Below are 22,549 nucleotides of genomic sequence, written 5' to 3'. Positions count from 1 at the left end.
GTGTTAAATTGTCTAATTAATCACATTCAAATACCATATCTTTACAGATTAACATTACATAATATTTCATCGATTTAAAATAAAAAAAACTATGATTTATATATAGTTTTAAAGTGTGCTGGTGCTATAGAAAAACTCAATGAAAACAGTTGGGAAATCCAAATCATTACCAGGGGATATTCCCTTCTTTCTTTTATTATGTTGGAAATAACAATGCAGTGAAGACATCTGACAATGCCGTCCATCACGTTAAAAATATGAGTCATCCCTTCATTTTGTCAGTGGCCATATTATTTGCACTTGTACTAACTACACCAGGAAGTGAAAGGAAAATGCAGACTGATATCGGACCAGGAAGAAATATGTGCAATGTTTATATCCTCATGTTTACATTCATGTGGAGTAACAGGCTATTCTGATCCAATACTGCCCAGATCCAAAGACCTGTACCCAAAAGAGTCGTGCTGGCTTCTTTTATTCTGTAAAATTGCATTGGTTTTGTTCAGATCAATTGCAAAACATTGTGTTTCAATGAGCAATTGTGTTTCAATTTTGAAGGTTTGGTGGCCCTGCATCTTGCCGAACGATCTAAGAAGCAGACCTTCCACAATAAGTAGTACCAGTGAATCTTGTTGTCTATGGTTCAACCTGCCGGTTCAACCCTGCAAACTTGACAGACCAGAAATTCGGCTCTTGAGTTTGAATCTCGCCCACGCAGAAGTTCAGAAGTGCTTATGTGAACACTTTTACTCACATGCACGTGCGCTACAAAACAATTGTCCATACACACATCTAGAATATTTAAGTCTCCATCTGGAATCCACAAGGAAGCATTTTATGCTTGCAAATCATTTTACTTAAATACTTGTTTTCTTGCTTCCCTTCCATTATTTTAAGGATCATTGATTTCCCTTATTTGTTTGAATACTAGATGTATGCGATCAGGGTGGGACTGTGGAGAATGGAGGATTTGTATTTCCTCTTTCCACGCACGCTCAATCTCATCCCTGACAATGTGCTTTTTGTATGTGTGACATTGAGATGTGGTGCAATCACATAAAAAGTGAAAGCCTGATCGAAGAGTGACAATGGGATGATTTGACCTTTGACCTCAGTTATTTTAGACACGCATCATTTTAGAGATTGAGCATTTGTCCAAATTTACACACCAAATTTAGATTTGTCCAATAGGCATGGATCTTATACGTGAGTGCTGATAAAAATCAACTTCACCTTTTCAAGCCTTTGAATTGCGCAATGCAATAAATTGCATCTTTGTTCTTGGAACGAAGGAGGATGAAGTTTTGCAACATCCGCTAGTTTGTGCTGAGTCTTTCGCCCCTGTAGTTGTCTCTGTAGTTTAAAAAACACACACACACACACACACACACACACACACACACACTCACACAAGCAATATTTCTATCATGGTTGTCTTCTATATGGCCCATCTTGTATTGTGTGTTTACATTGGGAGGCGGCGTGAAGAATAACCATAAACACACAGGTGTGGTTTGGTTCGTGATTCCTTTGGCAATCTTCCTTATCACTGACCTCCTAAATGTGGGAGACGTGATAAAGTCGGAAGATGAATAGTTTTATCTTGCGGCAACATCAAACTCACTGTGTGTAAATGGCAGGATTGTATTAACCACTGTGCAAAGAGATTTTTGGCGGGTGAATGCTTGGCTGGATGAAGAAGTCTTGAAACTTGCTCAACACTTCGACTCGCACGCCCTTCCCTTCAATCTATTTTCAGGAGGCTGACGGTCAAGGAAGTTGTGGGAAACACAAGCGGCAAGAGATGCTCAAGGCCTTGTGGGGGCAAAGACACAGGTTTAAGGAAACTCTCTCCAGTCATACTGTACTTTCTCTCGCTATGCCTACTGACCCACATTCCTGCAGGATTGTGTCATTGGAACTGAGCCGGCAGTCAGTCAGTCACTACTCACGGTCATAATCTTTATCCCCGGTCTTACTGCTCCTCCCTGTCAGCGTCTCCCACACTCTTCTTGTTTTTATCTTATTTTATCGACTTCCTATCTGACAGCCACAGTTTGTTGTTCACCAGGTATGTGTGTATACGTTTGCCGATCTGGGTCACGCTTCTTTGCTCAATTCCTCCATGCATGCCTTGCCCTAAGAGTCCAAAGGTCGCTGTTACGTAACAGTGATGATTCAGTTGTAACAGGCTGCATGTGTTCCCCTTTCACTGGGCTGCTGTTAAGATAGTGTTTGGCTTGTTATGGCACTCACTTCAGGAAAGTCACACTCTTGCTCTCAAGACCAAATAAACATAGTCAGTCTCACATGTTCCTGTTTTAGTACCAGTTGGCCTTTGTTTGGATTCTTCACAAATTTGTTATCTTTGTCAGTGCTTTACATGACTTGTGTTAGTCTACAATGCAATGTTAATCTTGTTTGGATTTTCATAGTTGATTTAAATACAGAGTGTTAATTGGAGCCATGTAGCCATGCAATGTCACTGGATCAGACCTATCAATTTGCCTGTCTAATCTGGTGATAATCCTAATCCTGTTAGTGTAAACACTGCCTGCCATCTGTGCCTGCAAACAATATTAATGAACCCATCAAAAGGCCTTCAAGATGTCAAACTGTGAGTGTTCAGTGGCTGGAAATAATCTTACTTATGACACAATCACAAAGAGGACAGAAAGGTTCTGTAAATGAGCGAAAGACTATTTATGGATATAAAGGATAGTCAATTTATAACACAATGACAATCATAAATAGTTACAATAGTACTTTAACGTACCAATTTAAGTCGTTCATTGACCAATCTTGAAACTTGATTTACTCAAGTCAAGTTTCCCTGTTGAAATGTACTCAAATTGTATTAATCTGTTCCATCAGAAGGAATATTTTGGACATGTGCCTGATAGGGTGTGAATTTGGTAGCTGGCGCAGGGAAGACAACATATTTAATTCATAAATATATGAACATTATCCATCAACCTCTCTTGTATCATATTCTGTTAGATCACCTCATTGGGCAACACAGTTATGAGATGAAGATATGAATGATTGGTGCCCACTTCTTGGTAGGGATGAGCTTTTGACATGTCGAGACTTTAGTGTGCCATTACTACATTTAGAGAGAATGAAAGTAGCCTGTCCTGCACTCCTGTGGGAAATTACCAACCTTAACTGTGACCCACCTCTGCACAGAGCTATGGCACACGCTTCACAGAATTTACTCCTGTCATGAAGCTACATTGTACAGCTCCTAGTCTTGGTTTTAGTCAATACTTCTTCTGTGCTTACACGTGTGAGGATTGGATGTATCATAACATTTGTTGTCAAGTGCAGTTATATAACAAAGTTATATAAAAAAAGTTATATATAACAAAGTTTTACATATAAATATACGTGTACACATACAATCATCTCAACTATTTAAGAATGTTAATTACATAATTAAATTACAAATTGATTTCACACTTGACGTGTAAAGAGGATCGTGTTTGTCATTTCTAAGCGATGACGACAAACGTCTCACGCGTGATGATGAAGCCTGGCAAAGAATTTGAAAGAGCTGAAGCATAACTTCCTGGTATACATAACATATATAATTTAACAATCTAGGTTGTACTTAATTACTACATTAGAGTAATTTACTGTAACTGCAGGAACAACTGTCAAACAACTATTAATGTGGCTTGTACATAATTATAGACTGACAGTGAGTAGAAAGTTGGATGACATGTGAAAGAGAGTTTTAGGGCAACAGGTTACAATAGGATGTTTTTTTTTCGGGACACCCCAGCCTTATCACACATTCCAAAAACAAACATATATATTTGAAGCCGCCAAAGGTGTTGATGTGAGTGAGAGTGCTTGTTTGTGCCTTGAGATCGACTGTTGACAAGACCTCTGTGAGTTTGCCAGAAAGTGGGAACAGGCTCCAGATGACCTGTGACCTTAATGACAACACAGCGTACATAAAATAGGTGGATAAATATTTTGTTGTACAGTATGTGATCTATAATATACACTGAAGCTTCAAATTTGCTTCATGAACCAGTATTTTTGACTACTCTAGGGTGGACTTCTGTTCAAATTTGAGCTAAAAGTAAACTGACTTGCCATTTCCTAGACCTTTTCATTTAAACTTACGATTAAAGAACTGGTTCAGAAAGCAAAACTGAAGCTTCATGTTCCCATCACGATCGTATACACTATAATGGAAATGGGTCTGCTTTGTGGGGGGTCGGCTCCACTGGCTGCCACGTAATTTGAAGCCTGATATCATTAGTGAATAGGGGTGTAAATCGCGGGTTTTTTCACGATACGATATAATATCGATATAAAGAACTACGATACGATATTTGCCGATATCTTAAAGCCTGCTGCGATTCATTCACGATATATCGCGATATAGTGCTCTACGATCGATTTTTTTTTTTTAAATAAAAAATATAGAACAATATCCTGATTTATAACAATTCATACGCAAAATCAACAAGGTACTGCAAACTCTTTATTTAGGGAATTACAAGAGTATTGTAGTATACAAAGTGCTTATTTTAACACTGAACTTTGATGTCGTGTTTTTTCTTTAAATGTGCGGCGAGATTTGTGCTCCCTGAATATTTGATCACCGCATGGCAGGATTTACAAACTGCACGTGTCTTGTCCGTTGAGCCATCTTTTCTTTGGAATCCATAGTGCTTCCAAACGAATGACTTGAAGCCTAAAGGGGAGCAAATTTCTTTGTCTTTTTGGACACTAGCCATAGCACCAGCCCAGGAGCCGCGTACTAGTTGTCGGCTCCCCTTTCACGTGCCTGCTTTGCTCACAGCACAACACGCCGCTCACTGCTCCCGGAAAAAGGAAGCAAGCAACAATGAACTGGATTTCAAAATAAAGTCGCGTCTAATGTCCGAGGTCAAACACGGCGATATAAATCGATGTTTACCTTTAGCATCGATGCCAATAAATCGTAGAGCATTATATCGATTAATCGATGTGTATCGATGTATCGTTACACCCCTAGGCAAGGCACAGCCCAAAGACATTCAAAGTAAACAGAAGCAGCTTCCTAAGAATTACTAAACCTACGTATAATAACAACAATTAATGGGATATGATCTCCCAAAAATCGGAGTTTTTGAATTCTATTTCATGCTGATATTGAGTAGTTACGGTGTTATTGTGCCAGCCACAGTTTACATTCAAATCATTATCTAATGTGTCACCTCTGATTTTAGGCCCTAGCGCTGCTCCCCCACCCACCCCTGGCCATGTGATGTCCCTGTTCTGAGTCCTCACAATGGAATCTCCTCAAACCTGTTCACCAAGCAGAACTGAGAATGAATTGATGGATTAATATGTTTGCTTTATATATTTGGATTACCACTCCCACGGATTTTTTTTGTTTACATTACTTTATACCTGAATTACTACCACAATGGCAAATCGTTTCCTTTTTTAAAAAAAATCCTGCACAGGTTATACATAGAACAATGGTCAAAACTTGTTTTATTGAGGCGGGCCGTCTCTTAGGTCGCCCATGTGATGATTATCATGTAACGTCAGGCTTGAAGTCTCTTCCGGAAAAACAAAACTAACCTCCTATCCAGTAGATGAAGGGAAGTTTCGTTTCTCCTGAAAGAAATGCAAAGCTTTTCAGATTTTGGGGGCGTAGCAGATTGACATTTTGTTTGACACCGGACTCACTTAAATATCGAGCCTGCTGGCTGAAAGTAAACACATCTATCCACATAAGGAGAGAAAAGACAACATGGACTTGCGTAAGTATCGCTCGCTCTTTTCACCCCATTATAACAGAAAATAGTTTAACATGCGTGTGTTTTCGTTTGCAGTGACGGCTCTTGCTGTAGGCGCTGCAGGCGCAGGTAAGATGTATTTGGCATAATCAAAACATATTTTGGGCTTATGCAGCCTTCTGTGGACGTGCACTAATGTGGCTGATTTAACTTTTGATGCAGCGGGTGCGGTGGCCCTGGCTCCGGTGGCCCTGGGAGCTATCGGCTTTACTTCAGCTGGGATAGCGGCAGGTTCCTTGGCCGCGAGCATGTCCACCAGCGGTAAGCCGCGGAAAAACCATGCAATTTCACACTTTATATTTGATACTTTTGCTGTGCTATTAAAGTTACACTAGACTAGAGTAGATAAATGGAATGTTACTTTTCTGTAGGCATGACTGGTATACCGGCTGCGGCCTCTGCAGCTGTGGGCGCTGCAGGTGCAGCTGCAACAGCTGCGGCAGCATTCTTTGCTGGATTCGTCTGAGGCCAAACCTTTTTGGCAAGTGAATACCATTTCATATAATATCAATGATGTGATACGAATATGAATCCTAATTAAATAAATGAAATTGGTCAATTTCATACTTGGTGTCATAATAGTCTGTGGTACATTTGAGCATGTTTGATTTTGCTGATTAAAGGCAGATAAATGTCAAAGCAAGACTAGACGAGACAGCTTGGAGAATTTAAAAGTCAATAACGATGTGGAAACTGTTCTGTTGTAATGAGATGAATATACCTTTTTTAAATCTCACATATCTAGATTTGTAATAAGTTAATCAACCACAACAAGTACATGTCACCTATGCGCAAGATTAAAATAAAACTATAAAAACTGATATTTAACACATTTATGATAGACAAACATTATAGACAGACAATTCTGGAAATAAAATAGCTTTTTTGTTTTAGTGTAATGATATTAATTGACATTAGCATAAATGTTTTTTTTTTTTTACATTTCAGAGCATTTCCACCATTATACCTAAGTAGTTTCCTTAGATGATCCCCTTCAGTTCACGATGTGCCCTGCCTCCTGGCCAGGAGTCACCTGGCTGGGATAGGCACCACCACAAAGACCAAGCAGAACTGAGAATGAATTGATGGATTAATGTTTGTTTATATATTTTGATTACCACTCCCACAGATTCTTTTTGTTGACATTACTATATACCTGAATTACTATCACAATGGCAAATGGTTTCCTTTTGAAAAAATGCAATGAAGAATTCCTGCACAGGCTATACATTAGGGGTGTAAATCGCGGGTTTTGTCACGATATCATATCGATACAAAGAACTACGATACGATATCTGCCGATATCTTAAAGCCTGCTGCGATTCATTCACGATATATCACGATATAGTGCTCTACGATCTAATTTTTTTTTTTTAAATAAAAAATATAGAACAATATCCTGATTTATAACAACTTATACGCAAAATCAACAAGGTACTGAAAACTCTTTATTTAGGAAATTACAAGAGTATTGTAGTATACAAAGTGCTTATTTTAACACTGAACTTTGATGTCGTGTTGTTTCTTTAAATGTGCGGCGAGATTTGTGCTCCCTGAATATTTGATCACCGCATGGCAGGATTTACAAACTGCACGTGTCTTGTCCGTTGAGCCATCTTTTCTTTGGAATCCAAAGTGCTTCCAAACGAATGACTTGAAGCCTAAAGGGGAGCAAATTTCTTTGTCTTTTTGGACACTAGCCATAGCACCAGCCCAGGAGCCGCGTACTAGTTGTCGACTCCCCTTTCACGTGCCTGCTCTGCTCACAACACGCCGCCGCGCCACTGCTCCCGGAAAAAGGAAGCAAGCAACAATGAACTAGATTTCAAAATAAAGTCGCATCTAATGTCCGAGGTCAAACACGGCGATATAAATCGATGTTTACGTTTAGCATCGATGCCAATAAACCGTAGAGCATTATATCGATTAATTGATGTGTATCGATGAATCGTTACACCCCTATTAGTGAACCAAGCAGGAAAAACAAAATTGTATTAGCATCACCAAAAAACATACAAGCAGGTCTATCCCTAAAATAACTTTAAAAACAGAAATTGGGTTGATGAGTTGAAACATTCAAATGTGATAAATATGCAAAAAGAGAAATCAGAAAATGGCTATTCTTTTTCACATCACTGTATAAAAAGCATATTTAGTTTCAGAAACTTTTCACTGACACACATTTCACACTTTTACGGGAATCCCCAGGACACAAAATGGAAATAAGTTGTAACTTGTTACTGAGGACTGAGAAGCAGTTAAACTCACAGCCGCTCTGCTTTGTCAGCCAGCAGATGTTCTATTGTTCTGCTCGGCGGTGTAAAGTTGCCTCTGCTGAAGTTGGGACATGGGCCGCACCGTTTGATTGTAGGCCCATTGAGTGTTGTCGCCGCCAACCCCCAGCGCCTTCTGCACCCCCAAGCTACTAGCTGAGTCAAGGGGATTTGCCCTCCCCCAACTCCAACCCCCTGCAGACCTCATCTTTGCTGCCTCCACCCCCACAAACACACTAGGTATCTACTTTAGTGTTTGTGTTCTTTGTGGCCCCCTTAGGCCTAATCAGATGACCCCCATTCCCCACCCCCAAACACATCAAAAGGCAATTTATTGACCAATTACTGCGTTGTGAGACTACAGACGACAATGTATTTGCATCAATATGCATTTGAATGCAAATCTAATCTCAAAGTCACGCAATCATTTTGATTAGGCAGGGACTGTGTATGCGAGGGTTGTTGTCGTCCGTAGTCGTCATCGTCTGCAAAAGTGGAGTTTACGTAATCAAAATACCTCCCACTATACAACCTGTGTATTAAACGCTCAGGAAACGCACATCCAGCACACACTTCCTGTTTTTGTGTTGAACCCAATGGAGGCAGGAAGTGAGATGAACTGCTGTTCTGTTGACTTTGACTCAGATACACCAGGCTGGCTGGACAATCACATTTGAGAAAAGCAATGCAAACAAATTGAATTAAATTACTTGAGTGCTCTGCAGATGCTTTTAGTGGTCTGTGCACCACGTGTGACCTTCATACGGTTGGTTCCTTGGAGGCCTGATAACACGTCTCAAGAACATGATAACTGTTTTGCTTTTGTGGACCTGTTGTCATTTCAATCCTGATTTGTCCGTCAAAATAGACTCATTTCTGACACAAGTTTTTGAATTATTACTCAAGCACAGATTGCGATTACTTTTGCAAATAGGCAAACTGAAGGTATGTTTAAAGTTCTAATACATTTTCATAGTCTTGGCTTCAGCCACCAGGTTTATATTGGGGGTGGGCCTTCGATCTGGGGTAAGTGTACCCTCTTTGTTGTGTAGTCTACTCCACTCATTCTGGATTTTATCCCCACCCACTGAGACAAGATGGCTGTTGTTGCGACTATTCCTTCCCCTAAAGTACCGTCTATTCTACCGGGCATGTTTCCAGAGCAACCCGACAGTGCAGGTAAACTAGAGTAAGTGAGCCACGAGAGCAGGCTCTTCTGTGAGTGTGTGTTATATTTTGGGTTAGCATTTCCCGCCACCCAGGCTGCAGAGCGTGGGGCGGGGTCTGGCTCACTAGTCTCGCGCCAAAATGCCGGCGTTATTTAAATCAGCTCAGTGGGTGCGGCCCAACTGTCTCCTGTTAACCCTCTCTAACTGTCTCCTGTTAACCCTCTCTGGTCTTCAGCCTTGCAAGCACAACACAAAGGCGCAACCTTGATTTAAGTATTGGTCTCATTAAAAAAAAAAAACAGACAGATACAGAGAGCTAGAGAGAGAGACACGGACTGACAGTCGCACACAAATAAATAAATAAATAAATAAATAAATAAATAGATAGATAGATAGATAGATAGATAGATAGATAGATAGATAGATAGATAGATAGATAGATAGATAGATAGATAGATAGATAGATAGATAGATAGATAGATAGATAGATAGATAGATAGATAGATAGATAGATAGATAGATAGATAGATAGATAGATAGATAGATAGATAGATAGATAGATAGATAGATAGATAGATGGATGGATGGATGGATGGATAGATGGATGGATGGATAGATAGATAGATAGATAGATAGATAGATAGATAGATAGATAGATAGATAGATAGATAGATAGATAGATAGATAGATAGATAGATAGATAGATAGATAGATAGATAGATAGATAGATAGATAGATAGATAGATAGATAGATAGATAGATAGATAGATAGATAGATAGATAGATAGATGATAAATAAATAAATAAATCCAAACAAACCCATGCTGTTTATAATTTTAGCCAACTTAAAACAAATACTGTTTTTAGACCAATAAAATCAACAACTACTGGACATGCACTGTCTGTCCAATTACAATTTAAGTAAATGACGAAATCCAAGTACCATTAAAAAATACAGATAGTATACATATATTTGCTTCCCATATATATGTATTTTTGGCTGCAGAAGGAATGACCTTAAGGTCAGAACACCTCACCAGACAGACTCGCTTGTCCTCTACTGCTCTCTAGTGGTGGCCTTCTTAAAGCACATACCTTTTTAAATTATTTTCTGTCTCTATTTTAGTTGTTTAAATGCAATGTTTTTCTCTCCTAGTATTAATTGTTGTGTGGATAAAAAAATTTCGACGATGCTAATGCAACATAATTCAACTGCGCTGAGCTGCAAAAATTGGACATCAAATCCATTGAGACAAACCTTGTGCCATTCATGGCACAGCACGGCAACATCCTTGATGGGCCATTCAGAAAATTAACTTTTGAATTACTTAACCCAAAATATAATTTATAGATACTAGTGGCATTTTAAGTGTTAAAATGTTACTTTTCTACATAGATTTCTATAGTAAAATGGCAATACTTTACTTTGTACATTTTAAATGTTTAAACATACGTAAAAGCTGTTACTTATAATTAATTAATTGTTTCTAGCCAGGGGAACCCAAGACACTAGATTCAGAAAGTAATCATCTACCGTGTCAACACATAGTGATCACGTGATTAAAGAAAACTCCCATCAATCAACAAGTGCAATAAGTGAAATACAGATTACTTAAATACTTTCTGGACACGTTTTTGTTGTATTTTCTACCCTTTTAACATTTACATGCTCCTTTCAGGCCTTTAAACACACAGTTAAAAACACACAAATACATTTAAACATGTATTGTAAGAGCAATGGACAACAAAAATATTGCACGGAGTGTAACAGTATAACGATCCCACTAAAGGTTGGGGTGGGTGTGCAAAATCCTGCTTCTAACAGCGACCAGAGGAAAAGATAAACATAAAAATGTCTGGCGTCAGAACAAGGACCAAAAACCAAGTGGTATGGGCGAGAGTTTGGTGTTGCAACATTTGTTGACTATTTTTATTGAGCCGTGTGACAAACAAAGCATAAAATTGCACATTCTGAGCAATGCATGAAAAGTTGTGTGATTTTACTGCTTCTTATTCACAATTACCCTGATGTAAAAAATGCTCTGTCAGCTTGGTTCTAGGCCCATTTGTGACTGAACACAATAATAATGACAGATGGATAAAGCATCTGTTCATCCTTGAGTCTCTACAAAGATGTCTGCTCAGCATCATCGACACAAGTCCTCCTGGTACTGCTCTAAATTGGTTTGTAGTTATACCGTGATACGTTTAATAGTTTCAAAGCACATTTTACACTTTCATCTTTGTTTCATGTGTGTCTGTTTCTTTGTCTGATGCTAGATGCTGCAATGTTCAGGTGCACCAACCACAATGATCTGAAGTCGTCTCCTAAATCACTGGATTGTGCAGGTGTACCTAATATAATGGCCAGTGAATGCTCATCCCATGCACGACCAGATCCTGGAAGTGGGTGTCGCTTCCAGTGGTCCCTCCCACCTAGTCTTTGGTTGTTGCCTGGCAACACCGAGTGCTGCTTTGGTGGCAACATCCTGCAGGGGCTGACATGATAAGAGGTGAGACAAAAAAAGAGCCGGAGGGGGAGTAAATCACGCATAGAGGACTCAATTTCCCACACTGCTGAGGAGCAGTTTGTCGTGGTAGCAAAATCAAAACGCATATTCCGAACATGCAATCCAAATATATATCCAAAACTATCCCTATGTAAACATATCAAGTCAACATGTAAAAATGTGAAACATTGTTGTCACAATACTCTGCGACATCCATCCAGTCATGCAACAAGCGACTGTCTCCCTCAGTCAGATGCTCTGCTGCTCCAGGGAATGCAGCACAACACTGAAAGGGTTAAAACAAGGGGGAGGATGCCAATTGACTCCACGCCAATAGGTGGGATGAGAGAGGAAAGAAAAGCATAGAAGATCTTAAAAAGAACAAGCGCAATGCTGCGGGTAAGAAGAACTGTCAAGATGAATGTGGCTTCTCCTTAAACGAGGGCACACCACTTGGTATGCTTCTGCGTGTTATTCCTTTTCCAGAGTGTTCAGCCGTGCTGCTGCAGTCTATGCTGCGTGCACTCAACTCAAATTGTTCTTGTGCATGAGTGAGACAGCCTGACTCTGACTCTGACTCTGACTTTGGTGGGGAGACGACACAGGAGGAAACAGATTTTTTTCCAAAATGAATTTAAACAATGGTGAAACTTCCAAGGTCAGTGGACAGAACCCAAATGGAGCAGATAGCAGCTGGGAGGATACCAAGAGACTTGGAAAGCCCTGTACTCCGACTCGGAAGCTTCAACCAGTGAGTATGCTTGATTGATTTTCCTAGACTCCATTGCGCAACCTGTGGATGCATCCACATCAAAAAGTACAAGCTACATTGGTGCATACAAGATGCATCGCATCATCTCGGTTACACATTTGGCATTGATAAACTGTCAATAATAAATTGATAAAAGTTTCTTATTCTATTTTTATTTTCTTATTTTCACCAACTTAACCAACCAACAACTCAAATGGCGAAGCTTTCTTTCAACCAAACTCTAAGTCAAGAAATCAAGTCAATGTTTGCAGTGTTAACATTCAGGCATTGTGGTATGTGGCCCTGCAGAGGGATGAAATGTTTTGAATCACTGTCACCTTGTCACTGCCAGCTCGGTAACAACAAATGACTCTTGGCCATAGCGGGAAGTGCTACACTAAAACCTGATGAGTTAGTTCAACTCAAATGGTCTGAGGACACTGATTGCAATGATTCATTTAAATTTAATACCGTAACTCATACAATAAGAATAAAAAAAAAAGGATTTGACTACAAATAACTCAGATATTTATGAATAGCGTATATAATAGCGAATAATGTAATATCTGCTTGACAAAATGTATTTTTACTTTGACACTAAAGTACATTTCAGAGCGAGAACTTCTGCCAACTGTACCGTCGTCGACTCAGAAACGGACTCACGTACTCTGTCGTCACTCAGCCCAAACCTGAGAACGCTATCACCATAGCCGTGTCGTCGCGGGTGCTCTTCAGCATGGAACGTGAGCAGCAGATCTACGAGCGGCAAGGCATGGAGGAGTATCTCAAGTACCAGCTGGAGCATGAAAGTGAGCCTTTCAGTCCTGGCCCTGCCTTCTCCTTTGTCAAGGTCAGAGAAAGACCAGTATACTGCAATTCAATGGTGGGAGGTACAAAGTAAATCGCCATATGACATGGTATGATATGGTGTAATAATCCAGCCATCAAAAATATATCAGTATGCCACAAAATGTGTCATTAACCCACCCCCGTAGCATTTTAACACGCTTTGTACATCTGAAGGTGGTGAAGAAAAATAAGGATTAACGAACAAACACACGCGTGCATCTCCCCTGAGTATTCAGGAGGTTTATATATATTTCCATCTTGAATACGCACTTGGTTTTGTTCCCAGGCTCTGGAAGCTGTCAACAGCCGACTACGGGAGCTTTACCCACAGAGCGAGGAGCTGTTTGACGTGGTGCTCGTGACAAACAACCACGCATACGTGGGCCTTCGCCTTATCAACACCATCAATCATCATCGTGAGTAACAACTTTTCATTTAAAATTATATGTCTAATGTTTCTGGGGCACATTTAATTATGACATTTGCTGCCATGCCTTTCACTCTGATGCCATGACCCAGTCTTTGCAGGAAGTCACACCCTAGCATCCTGTGTTGACATTTATGGAAGAGGAAAACAAATGGATGTAGATTCTCATCCTATAGTGCAAAAATTGTTTTGGTTTATTTAAGTCCCTCTTGCTGTCCAGTTCCCAGTTTGCTGTTTTTTTAACAGGCTCTTTCTCATGATCCACACACCAAATAATGCTCCCCAAGAGAATTGCGGACCCCCACAGCCATCACTGGTGTAATCAAGCAGAGTGGAGAAAAATGCACAGCTTCCAACATGTGGAGAAGTAATAGGCTAAGAGGCAGAAAATAGGCTAAGGTTTCTAATAACAATAAAAAATACTTAACTAACAAACAATACTTAATTGAAGTCCAAAAACAAGATTCAAAGTAACAAGCACTAGAATACTCAGAGCGCAACAGGAAAAAGGACGATCCAACACAGACATTGCCCACATAGTCAAGTTGCTGATGGTGTAGGTGTCTTGTTAGCAGGCAACATGGAATTGATTCCTCCTCATGCTGTTTTTTTCTTTTGAAAGCCTTATATATATGGTCATGTTTTCATAAAAAAAAAAGGCTTTAAAAACGCATTACTATACATTACAGGTGTCAAGCTCAAGGCCCGAGGGCCAGATACGGCCCGCCACATCATTTTATGTGGCCCGCGAAGATAAATTGTCCATCACATTTGTGTGTCATTACTAGAATTGCAAATTGACCCAGTCTTATTATGGTCTAAATTGACCTTATTCATCAGGTGCCACGCACATTCACAAAAACAAGACATGAACAAGAGATTCAGGAAAACCACAGATAGGATGAAATGCAAATAAATTGAACCAAACAATGCAAAAGTCAACCAAAACACAGATCATGACACTTTGTCTTTTCTACGTTTCTCCACCCACATTCACAAAAACAAGACATGAACAAGAGACTCAGGAAAAAACACAGATAGGATGAAATAAAACAAAATTCAACCAAACAATGCTAAAGTCAACCAAAACACAGATCATGACACCGTCTTTTCTACGTTTCTCTTTGATTCTCTTTCAGATTTATTGATCGAGCGCTTCTGCATGACTGGAGGAAACAGTCCTATAGGTTACTTGAAAGCTTACCACACAAACTTGTACCTTTCTGCTGACTCCACCAAGGTGCGAGAAGCATTGCAAGAAGGTCCGTGCAAACTGCAAAGCCATAAAAGTAGCATATTACTAATGGCTTGAATTAAATAAAGGCTATAACTGTGTTTGTGTATTAGGTATTGCAGCAGCCACCATGTTCACCCCGGAGAAGATGAAAGAAGTGTCGGACACTCAGCTTCGCGTGGCCTTTGACGGAGACGCTGTCCTTTTCTCAGATGAGTCGGAACGCATTTTCAAGGCCCACGGACTGGACAAGTTCTTTGAGCACGAGAAGGCTCACGAGAACAAACCTCTGGACCATGTAAAATATACTCAGTGAACGGTTCGAATAGAATGCGATTTGTGGACATTTGTTGCAGAAGAAAGGAACCATATTTGGATACTCAAAAGGGTGGCAATTACAATAAAACTATTTGATTCCTGCTAGAGGGTCATGATTAGATATTAAAAATAATGAAAGCACCATTTAGAATGGCAGATCCCTACAGTATGATTTTAACAATTCAAATTTATGCTCTTCCATCTTGCTGCAGGGTCCACTGAAGGGATTCCTGGAGGCTTTGGGAAAACTACAAAGGAAGTTTTTTGACAAGGGCCTACGCATGGACTGCCCTATCCGCACCTACCTGGTCACGGCTCGCAGTGCCGCCAGTTCCGGTACCAGAGCCTTAAAAACGCTTCGGTCGTGGGGTTTGGAGATTGATGAGGCACTCTTTCTAGCAGGAGCACCCAAAGGCCCCATGCTAGAGAAGATCAGGCCGCACCTTTTCTTTGACGATCAGATGTTTCACGTGGAAGGGGCGGCCGAGCTTGGCACCGTGGCCTGTCATGTTCCCTACGGCATTGCACAGAGACTTGCAAAGAAATGACTCTGTTACCAGATTGATCAAGAAGCCCTAAATATAATTATGTAGAGGAAACTACTTAGGTATAATGGTGGAAATGCTCTGAAATGTAAAAAAAAAACATTTATGCTAATGTCAATTAATATCATTACACTAAAACAAAAAAGCTATTTTATTTCCAGAATTGTCTGTCTATAATGTTTGTCTATCATAAATGTGTTAAATATCAGTTTTTATAGTTTGATTTTAACCTTGCACATCGGTGACATGCACTTGTGGTTGATTAACTTATGACAAATCTAGATGTTGTGAGATTTAAAAAAGGTATATTCGTCTCATTACAACAGAACAGTTTCCACATCGTTATTGACTTTTAAATTCTCCAAGCCGTCTCGTCTAGTCTTGCTTTGACTTTTATCTGCCTTTAATCAACTAAATCAAACATGCTCAAATGTACCACAGACTATTATGACACCAAGTATGAAATTGACCAATTTCATTTATTGCATTATGATTCATATTCGTATCACATCATTGATATTATATGAAATGGTATTCATTTGGCAAAAAGGTTTGGCCTCAGATGATAGCAGCAGCGAGTGCTGCCGCACCTCCTGCAGCCGCACCTGCAGCGCCCACAGCTGCAGAGGCCGCAGCCGGTATACCAGCCATGCCTACAGAAAAGTAACATTCCATTTATCTACTCTAGTCTAGTGTAACTTTAATAGCACAGCAAAAGTATCAAATATAAAGTGTGAAATTGCATAGTTTTTCCGCGGCTTACCGGCAGACTGCAAGATAGCCACCGCGCTCCCTGCCGCCACCCCTCCTCCGTTGGCGATGGCGGCGGTGGACATCATGCCCGCGGCCCAGGAACCTGCCGCTATCCCAGCTGAAGTAAAGCCGATAGCTCCCAGGGCCACCGGAGCCAGAAACACCGAACCAGCTGCATCAAAAGTTAAATCAGCCACATTAGTGCTCGTCCACAGAAGGCTGCATAAGCCCAAAATATGTTTTGATTATGCCAAATACATCTTACTTGCGCCCGCAGCACCCAGAGCAAGAGCCATCACTGCAAACGAAAACACACGCATGTTAAACTATTTTCTGTTATAATGGGGTGTAAAGAGCGAGCGATACTTACGCAATCCCATGTTGTCTTTTCTGTCCTTATGTGGATGGATGTGTGTACTTTCAGCCAGCAGGCTCGATATTTAAGTGAGTCCGGTGTCAAACGAAATGTCAATCTGCTACGCCCCCAAAATCTGAAAAGCTTTGCATTTCTTTCAGGAGAAACGAATCACATGGGCGACGGCCCGCCTCAATAAAACAAATTTTGACCATTGTTCTATGTATAAACAGTGCAGGAATCTTTTAAAAAAGAAAACCATTTGCCATTGTGATAGTAATTCAGGTATAAAGTAATGTAAACAAAAAAATCTGTGGGAGTGATAATCCAAATATATAAAGCAAACATATGAATCCATCAATTCATTCTCAGTTCTGCTTGGTCTTTGTGGCGGTGCCTATCCCAGCCAGGCGACAAACATTCACACTAATGGGCAATGTAGATTCTGTAATTCATTTAACCAGCAACTTTTTGAAATGTGACAGCTGACTCTATACAAGAAGACCGGAGCCTCTGGTAAGGGGATCATCTAACGAGTGGTCCACCCTGGCTAGCTTTATTATCATTTGATGACACGCTTTATTATCATTTGATGACACGCTGATTGGTAATCGCTTTATGGGGCGTAAATAAATAATCAATGTTGAACAGAGGGTGTGTTTTTACCAAAGTCAAATTCCTTGTTTGGCACGCTCAAACATGGCGAACGCCTGTAAGTTTGTTTTGTTAAATAAAGAGCCGTTTACCAAACCCACGTCTTTCCTTGAACTTTGTTAACGCTACAATATAGTTATATAGTAGATCTGTGGAATAACGACGAGGCTGACGTCAGGGCGCGCGCGCGGCGATGTTGACAAAGGACGAGGAATTTGATCAATGGATTTAATGATTTAGAGTGCACAAATGGTTTGATAACATTATTGCTTATATAATAGTTATTTGATATATAATTTATATATCGTTATATGGGCCTGTGGAATATTTTGAAATGCAAGAGCTGTCAGCGGCCTGCACGCATTGTTGACAAACGACGATTGATGGATTTAATGAATTGGAGTGACGCAGATGGTTTTATTAACCTGTTATTTATGTAATAGTTTTTTGAATAACTCTGAATTTTACGTCAGGGCCGTTCTCAGCTCTTAGTTTGTGTTTATGTCACGTCAGCATAGTTTAGCCTGTTGTTGCTCACTTGTTGTTGCGACGCTGCATCAGCAGCGCGGCGGTTGTTTACATAAAGGACAAAGATTGACTCGAAGAGCTGCTGCTGACGCGACGTTGCGCTGCTGTCGTCACTTGAAATTCAAATTACAGTAATCCCTTGCTACATTGCGGTTTGTTTATCGCGGTTTCACTTGAAAAAAAAAACATATAAGTCGCTCCTGAGTATAAGTCGCCCCCCCCCCCACCCAAACTATGAAAAAAACCGCGACTTATAGTCCGAAAATTACGGTACTCAGAGACTAGTGACTTGGTGAGGACTCTAAGTCGGACTCTAAGTCACACTTTCTTTTTTGTGGTTTGCTCTTTCACTCAACTACGACTTGTGTGTATTCAAATTAGAGCTCAGACTGGCACCCAAAACCCTCATTCCTTAATTGTGTAAAGTATTTGGTAACTGGCAAAAGACAGTCAAAAGAGGGGGAAAAAAAGTAGTAGTAGTCATGGCAATGAATGAGCGTGAGCTATTGCTAGTTTAGCTTGCCGCCAAGTACATTTCTGTATGCACCCACAATTCGGGAACGGGGATTTTGGGTAAAAGTCGGAGCTCTACTCTTCTTGGTTTGTGTAAAATAATTCCTCCCCCAAAATGAGATTCACACTATGAAGTGGCAGTGCGAAAAATACGGTACAAGAGTTTTTGGCTTGATTGTGTTTGTATGCATGCTGCTGTCAAGCAAGCAATTGTTGTCCGACTGCCCTTAGAGCAGTGGTCACAAAACTACGGCCCGCGGGCCGGATAAAAAAATCGATAAAAAGTCGTACAAAATATCGAGGTAAACGGACCAACATCTCGGATCTCGCCTAAGAATTGCCACAACAAATTTTACTCCAGACTATGAGGCACTAGCAAACTTTAACAAAAAAGACAGCGGTGTCTACAAGCCTACTGGAACCTATACAAAAGGATTATAAGGAAGGAACACAAGAACTTTAAGAGACTGCTCATATGTGTCAGAGAGATTCTGCTCTGACAACTGAGCTGAACTTTTATCTGTTAAGATTGTGCATGGCACAACAGAAAGTTAATGTTCCATGGCTTTTTTTTCTATGAAGAACCCAGAGAGAGTTATTTAGTTATTATTTATTTCCTGTTTTTTCTGTGAAGAACTCAGAGAGGGTTATTTAGTTATTATTTATTTCATTAATAGTGTTATTATTTGTTTCCTGACTTTTTTTTCTGTAAAGAACCTGGAAAGGGTTATTAAATAACCGTTATTTGGTTATGTGTGGCTTTCTGGAAAACAATAAATTTTTTAAGCTCCCCTACGATCGTCACACTTTTTCTGTTACAAACTGACACCGGCCCCCCATCAGAGAAGGGAAAGGGAAGGGTGAGGACAGCAGAGAGGATCAGCGGGGCTCCTCTTCCCTCCATTCAGGACTTGTCATCCCTGCGCTGCATGTCCCGAGGCCGTAATATCATTAGTGACCCATCACACCCCACCAAGGACTGTTCTCCCTGCTACCCTCTGGGAAGAGGTTTCGCAGCATCCGCTGCAGGTCTACCAGGTTCTGCAATAGTTTTTTCCCTACTGTCGTCAGACTGTTGAACAGTCAACCTAGCATTCCCCTGCGCACTTTGTAGATACTGTTTTTGTTTCCTTCATTGCTGCACTTTATATTTATCTTATTTATCTTATCTTATTTCATATTTATTTATATAGAAATGTCACTTTTTATCCAGCCGAAATGTCATTCTTTTGTTGAGAGCCGTATGCAACGTAATTTCGTTTTGTGTACACTGAGTGTTTACAAAATGACAATAAAGTCTGTCTAAGTCTAAGTCTAAAAGTTATGTGGCCCTCACAGGAAAAAGTTTGGGGACCCCTGCCTTAGAGCCTCCCTTACAAAGGCAGTATACTAAAAGGCCTGAGCCCTGAGCAGCACATAACCATAACACTGCATGTTGTCCATCTTTGTCAGAAAAGGCAAGATGGTCTGCTGCTGCTGCTGACCAGTTGCGTAAAGCTCTGCTCTAAATGTCTTGCAGTGTTACAGTGAACCTCTCCAACAGCAGAACAGAGAGCATTGATCTTCACCTGAACCCTCGCATGAAATCCAGCACATTCATAAGAAACTCATACCTGAATGAATCCTGGGGTCAGGAGGAGCGGGAGTTGGTCTTTTTCCCCTTTTCTCCTGCAGAGTATTTTGAGGTAAACTACACTGTTGTATTTCTTGAAAAATAAAAGGCTTGACAAATGTTTCTTTTGTTGACAGGCTTGCACTTGTTTGAGTTTAAACACCTGGTTCAGGACCTGAGCACCATCGACCTGCTGGAGATAATGGGAGACCTGGAGCTTATGGATGTCAAACTGTGGTAATCTAGACAGTTGCTTTACTTGAGTTTCATCACACACATTTATTTTAGAAGTTGTGTTGACGTGACTTCAGTCTTTTAAGATGTGTTCAGACTGCAGGCTTATCTGATTCTAATCTGATTCCTTCTCAAGTCTCAATTTTCGGGCTGACTACTTTTTAGCAAGTATTGTTGCGTTTTGTTCAAGATGTCCATCGTTGAGCAAAGAAAACAAAGATGTGGAGTAATAGTTGGTTCTTCGGCAAGATCTTGGGTTGCTTCACGGCAGTCAGTACAAGTGCACTTCAGCAGATGAGAACAACCCAAGATCTCACAAAAACAAGACATGAACAAGAGATTCAGGAAAAACACACATAGGATGAAATGAAAGGAAATTGAACCAAACAATGCAAAAGTCAACCAAAACACAGATCATGACACTTTGTCTTTTCTACGTTTCTCCACCTACATTCACAAAACCAAGATATGAACAAGAGATTCAGGAAAAACCACACATAGGAAGAAATAAAACTAAATTCAACCAAACAATGCAAAAGTCAACCAAAACACAGATCATGACACTTTGTCTTTTCTACATTTCTCTTTGATTCTCTTTCAGATTTATTGATCGAGCGCTTCTGCATGACTGGAGGAAACAGTCCTATAGGTTACTTGAAAGCTTACCACACAAACTTGTACCTTTCTGCTGACTGCACCAAGGTGCGAGAAGCATTGGAAGAAGCTCCGTGCAAAGCCATAAAAGTAGTATGTTACTAACGGCTTGAATTAAATAAAGGCTATAACTGTGTTTGTGTATTAGGTATTGCAGCAGCCACCATGTTCACCCCGGAGAAGATGAAAGAAGTGTCGGACACTCAGCTTCGCGTGGCCTTTGATGGAGACGCTGTCCTTTTCTCAGATGAGTCAAAACGCATTTTCAAGGCCCACGGACTGGACAAGTTCTTTGAGCACGAGAAGGCTCACGAGAACAAGCCTCTGGACCATGTAAAATATACACTCAGTGAACGGTTCGAATAGAATGCGATTTGTGGACATTTCTTGCAGAAAAAAGGAACCATATTTGGATACTCAAAAGGGTGGCAGTTACAATTAAACTATTTGATTCCTGCTAGAGGGTCATGATTAGATATTAAAAATAATGGAAGCACCATTTAGAATGGCAGATCCCTATTATAAGTACAGTCTGATTTTAACAATTCAAATTTATGCTCTTCCATCTTGCTGCAGGGCCCACTGAAGGGATTCCTGGAGGCTTTGGGAAAACTACAAAGGAAGTTTTTTGACAAGGGCCTACGCATGGACTGCCCTATCCGCACCTACCTGGTCACGGCTCGCAGTGCCGCCAGTTCCGGTACCAGAGCCTTAAAAACGCTTCGGTCGTGGGGTTTGGAGATTGATGAGGCGCTCTTTCTAGCAGGAACACCCAAAGGCCCCATGCTAGAAAAGATCAGGCCGCACCTTTTCTTTGACGATCAGATGTTTCACGTGGAAGGGGCGGCCGAGCTTGGCACCGTGGCCTGTCATGTTCCCTACGGCATTGCACAGAGACTTGCAAAGAAATGACTCTGTTACCAGATTGATCAAGAAGCCCTAAATATAATTATGTAGAGGAAACTCCTTAGGTATAATGGTGGAAATGCTCTGAAATGTAAAAAAACAAACAAACATTTATGCTAATGTCAATTAATATCATTACACTAAAACAAAAAAGCTATTTTATTTGCAGAATTGTCTGTCTATAATGTTTGTCTATCATAAATGTGTTAAATATCAGTTTTTATAGTTTTATTTTAATCTTGCACATCGGTGACATGTACTTGTGGTTGATTAACTTATGACAAATCTAGATGTTGTGAGATTTAAAAAAGGTATGTTCGTCTCATTACAACAGAACAGTTTCCACATCGTTATTGACTTTTAAATTCTCCAAGCCGTCTCGTCTAGTCTTGCTTTCACTTTAATCTGCCTTTTTTCAACTAAATCAAACATGCTCAAATGTACCACAGACTAT

The 22,549-nt window shown here is 40.3% G+C and overlaps 3 protein-coding genes across 11 annotated transcripts; 2 read left to right on the top strand and 1 right to left on the bottom strand.

The window, feature by feature from the left end:
- Window positions 1-1,727: 1,727 nt before the first annotated feature.
- Window positions 1,728-16,227, top strand: LOC133169308 (cytosolic 5'-nucleotidase 1A-like). 8 transcript variants are annotated; one of them, XM_061301404.1, is made up of 10 exons: window positions 1,728-2,071; window positions 11,302-11,436; window positions 11,533-11,765; window positions 12,012-12,218; window positions 12,421-12,513; window positions 13,117-13,363; window positions 13,649-13,778; window positions 14,929-15,051; window positions 15,137-15,321; window positions 15,554-16,227. In XM_061301404.1, the coding sequence occupies exons 4-10, from the start codon at window positions 12,184-12,186 to the stop codon at window positions 15,887-15,889; spliced, it is 1,149 nt and encodes a 382-aa protein (XP_061157388.1). In that variant the 5' UTR covers window positions 1,728-2,071; window positions 11,302-11,436; window positions 11,533-11,765; window positions 12,012-12,183; the 3' UTR covers window positions 15,890-16,227. The 8 variants fall into 8 exon arrangements, with proteins under 8 accessions (XP_061157388.1, XP_061157393.1, XP_061157392.1 ...); XM_061301409.1 differs by lacking the exon at window positions 1,728-2,071 and having other exon boundaries at window positions 10,155-11,436; window positions 15,554-15,677; window positions 15,744-16,227; XM_061301408.1 differs by lacking the exon at window positions 1,728-2,071 and having other exon boundaries at window positions 10,155-11,436; window positions 15,554-15,677; window positions 15,741-16,227.
- A 119-nt stretch (window positions 16,228-16,346) lies between these two features.
- LOC133169325 (interferon alpha-inducible protein 27-like protein 2A) lies at window positions 16,347-17,185 on the bottom strand. The gene is made up of 4 exons (XM_061301441.1): window positions 17,010-17,185; window positions 16,905-16,937; window positions 16,650-16,811; window positions 16,347-16,539 (listed from the first exon to the last, which is right to left on the bottom strand). Exons 1-4 carry the CDS (start codon window positions 17,017-17,019, stop codon window positions 16,445-16,447), a joined length of 300 nt encoding a protein of 99 aa, XP_061157425.1. The 5' UTR covers window positions 17,020-17,185; the 3' UTR covers window positions 16,347-16,444.
- A 2,997-nt stretch (window positions 17,186-20,182) lies between these two features.
- On the top strand, window positions 20,183-22,388 carry LOC133169318 (cytosolic 5'-nucleotidase 1A-like). Of its 2 annotated transcripts, XM_061301430.1 has the most exons (5): window positions 20,183-20,374; window positions 20,439-20,538; window positions 21,137-21,184; window positions 21,338-21,522; window positions 21,766-22,388. In XM_061301430.1, exons 2-5 carry the CDS (start codon window positions 20,526-20,528, stop codon window positions 22,099-22,101), a joined length of 582 nt encoding a protein of 193 aa, XP_061157414.1. In that variant the 5' UTR covers window positions 20,183-20,374; window positions 20,439-20,525; the 3' UTR covers window positions 22,102-22,388. The 2 variants fall into 2 exon arrangements, with proteins under 2 accessions (XP_061157414.1, XP_061157415.1); XM_061301431.1 differs by lacking the exon at window positions 20,183-20,374 and having other exon boundaries at window positions 20,445-20,538; window positions 21,137-21,237.
- The last annotated feature ends 161 nt before the right edge of the window (window positions 22,389-22,549 follow it).

This window comes from Syngnathus typhle, linkage group LG16, assembly GCF_033458585.1.
Source record: "Syngnathus typhle isolate RoL2023-S1 ecotype Sweden linkage group LG16, RoL_Styp_1.0, whole genome shotgun sequence".
Lineage (NCBI taxonomy): Eukaryota > Metazoa > Chordata > Actinopteri > Syngnathiformes > Syngnathidae > Syngnathus > Syngnathus typhle.
This window is presented reverse-complemented; position numbering and strand designations above follow the sequence as displayed.